Source organism: Corapipo altera, unplaced genomic scaffold, assembly GCF_003945725.1.
Source record: "Corapipo altera isolate COAL_440 unplaced genomic scaffold, ASM394572v1 207, whole genome shotgun sequence".
NCBI lineage: Eukaryota > Metazoa > Chordata > Aves > Passeriformes > Pipridae > Corapipo > Corapipo altera.
The window spans coordinates 32,063-34,559 of record NW_020885196.1 but is presented as its reverse complement, the minus strand read 5'-3'; the positions used below and the strand labels follow the sequence as shown (position 1 = coordinate 34,559).

At 54.0% G+C, this 2,497-nt stretch overlaps 1 protein-coding gene across 1 annotated transcript in view; it reads right to left on the bottom strand.

The window, feature by feature from the left end:
* Positions 1–16: 16 nt before the first annotated feature.
* Positions 17–2,497, bottom strand: part of LOC113940155 (guanine nucleotide-binding protein G(k) subunit alpha-like) — a 10,256-nt gene continuing 7,775 nt past the window's right edge. Inside the window, exons 7-8 of the mRNA XM_027631252.1 lie at positions 1,909–2,062; positions 17–594 (exon numbers count right to left, since the gene is read on the bottom strand). Of these exons, the coding sequence (XP_027487053.1) occupies positions 404–594; positions 1,909–2,062 (345 nt within the window). The 3' untranslated portion in view covers positions 17–403. The remainder of the gene's footprint in view (positions 595–1,908; positions 2,063–2,497) is intronic.

Genomic DNA, 2,497 nt, shown 5'->3' with positions numbered 1-2,497 from the left:
GGCTGGAATTCAAGGGCTGGAATCAGGTTGGAGTCTGGCTGGAATCCCACTGGAATCCCGCTGGAATCCCAGTAGAATCAGGTTGGAATCCCACTGGAATCCAAGGGCTGGAATCTCAGTGGAATCAGGTTGGAATTGGGCTGCAATCTGCTTGGAATCCCGCTGGAAGCCCACTGGAATCCCGCTGGAATCCATGGAGATCTCTCCATCCAGCGATGCCGGGAGGCTCCACCCCCATTCCCTGATCTCCACCCCCACTCCCAAACCCCCCATTCCCCAAATCCACGTCCCCTCCAACACGAGGTCCCCAGGAAGGAAGGTTGTAGTGCCGGGGCCTCCCGGCGTTCCCGCGGCCGTTCCGGGCGCGTTCCCGGCACATTCCCGGGGCGTTCCCGGGGGTCCCTCAGTAGAGGCCGCACTCCTTGAGGTTGTTCTTGATGATGACGTCGGTGACGGCGTCGAACACGAACTGCACGTTGCGCGTGTCGGTGGCGCAGGTGAAGTGGGTGTAGATCTCCTTCGTGTCCCGCCGCCGGTTCAGCTCCTCGAACTGGCTCTGGATGTAGGCAGCCGCCTCCTCGTACGTCTGGGAGCCTGGGAAGGAGGCGCAAATCCCGGGATTTTGGCACGGTGAGGGGAGGAGGGGGCGGGCAGAGCCCACTCCCTCGGGGAATGACGAGAGAACGGGGAGGGAGGTGGGGAGGGACGGAAAGGGAAAGAGGGATAAAGGGTGGGATGGAGGGGTGGGTGGGAAGGGACCTTAAAATCATGGAATCGTGGAATGGTTTGGGTTGGAAGGATCTTGAAGGAAAAGAGGGAAGAACCTTGGAATCGTGGTTTGGGTTGGAAGGGACCTTAAAATCATGGAATGGTTGGGTTGGGAAGATCTTAAAGGAAAAGAGGGAAGAACCTTGGAATGGTTTGAGTTGGAAGGATCTTAAAGGAAAAGAAGAAAGAAGCTTGGAATCATGCAAAAGAGGAACAAATCACGGAATGGTTTGGGTTGGAAGGACTTTAAATCATGGAATCATGGAATGGTTTGGTTGGAAGGATCTTAAAGGAAAAGAGGGACAATCGTGGAATGGTTTGGGTTGGAAGGATCTTAAAGGAAAAGATGGAACAACCTTGGAATCACGGTTTGGGTTGCAAGGGAACTTAAAATCATGGAATGGTTGGGTTGGGAAGGATGTTAAAGGAAAAGACGGAAGAACCTTGGAATCATAGATTAAGCAAAAGAGGGACAAATGGTGGAATGGTTTGGGTTGGAAGGACCTTAAATCATGGAATCATTGGAATGGTTTGGGTTGGAAAGATCATAAAGGAAAAGAGGGACAATCATGGAATCATAGAATGGTTGGGTTGGAAGGATCTTAAAGGAAAAGAGGGAAAAACCTTGGAATCATGGTTTGGGTTGGAAGGGACCTTAAAATCATGGAATGGTTTGGGTTGGAAAGATCTTAAGGGAAAAGAGGGACATATCATGGAATCGGGGAATGGTTTGGGTTGGAAAGATCTTAAAGGAAAAGAGGAACAATTATGGAATGGTTTGGGTTGGAAGGATCTTAAAGGAAAAGAGGGACAATCATAGAATCATGGAATGGTTTGGGTTGGAAGGATCGTAAAGCAAAAGAGGGACAATCATGGAATGGTTTGGGTCAGAAGGGCCCAGAGCAGGACACAGATCAGTCTCCCAGGCTCTAAACTGGAATTTCAATGGAATTCCCATCCTAGCAAGATGTGGGAAATGAGGAGCGACCTCAATCTGCCCCTGGGGTTCGGATCTGTGGGATGGCCAAAGGCTGCTCCCAAAGCTCTCCCAAGGGAACCCTCCTGCATCCCGGGAGCTGGAGGGAAGGAACCGGGGGAAACGATGGGAGAGCCCATCCCGGCTCCAGGGGATGCCGGTACCTGGATACTCGGGGTAGCAGATGGTGAGGGGGCTCCGGCGGATCTTCTCCTCGAACAGATCCTTCTTGTTGAGGAAGAGGATGATGGAGGTGTCCGTGAACCACTTGTTGTTGCAGATGCTGTCGAAGAGCTTCATGCTCTCGTGCATCCGGTTCTGGAGCGGGACGGACACGGGAGGGATCAGGGAAGGGACACGGGAGTGTCACCTCCTTCCCAAGAGCCCTGGTCCCCCTGGAAGGAGCCCAGGCCAAGGAAGGGGCTGTGGGGACACCGAATGTTTGTCACTCCCAGGTGGATCCAGGGAGGAATTGGCCCCAATCCGGGGGGGGGGGGGGTCATGGGGTGGCTCCTGCGGGAAACTCCGGAGGGTTTTCCATGCCCAGCAGAGCCCAGGGCAGCGGCTCCAGGATGGATCTGCCACCGGCCAAGGCAGAGCCCAGGGAAAGGGAGCCACAGTGGGGCAATTCCAGAGGGACTGACCCATGGAAAGGGACTTGGATTGAGCCCATGGAAGGTGCTGGAGCAGTTTCTGAGGGATTGATCCCATGGAAAGGGATCCAGGTTGGAGCAGTTCCTGAGGGACTGAGCC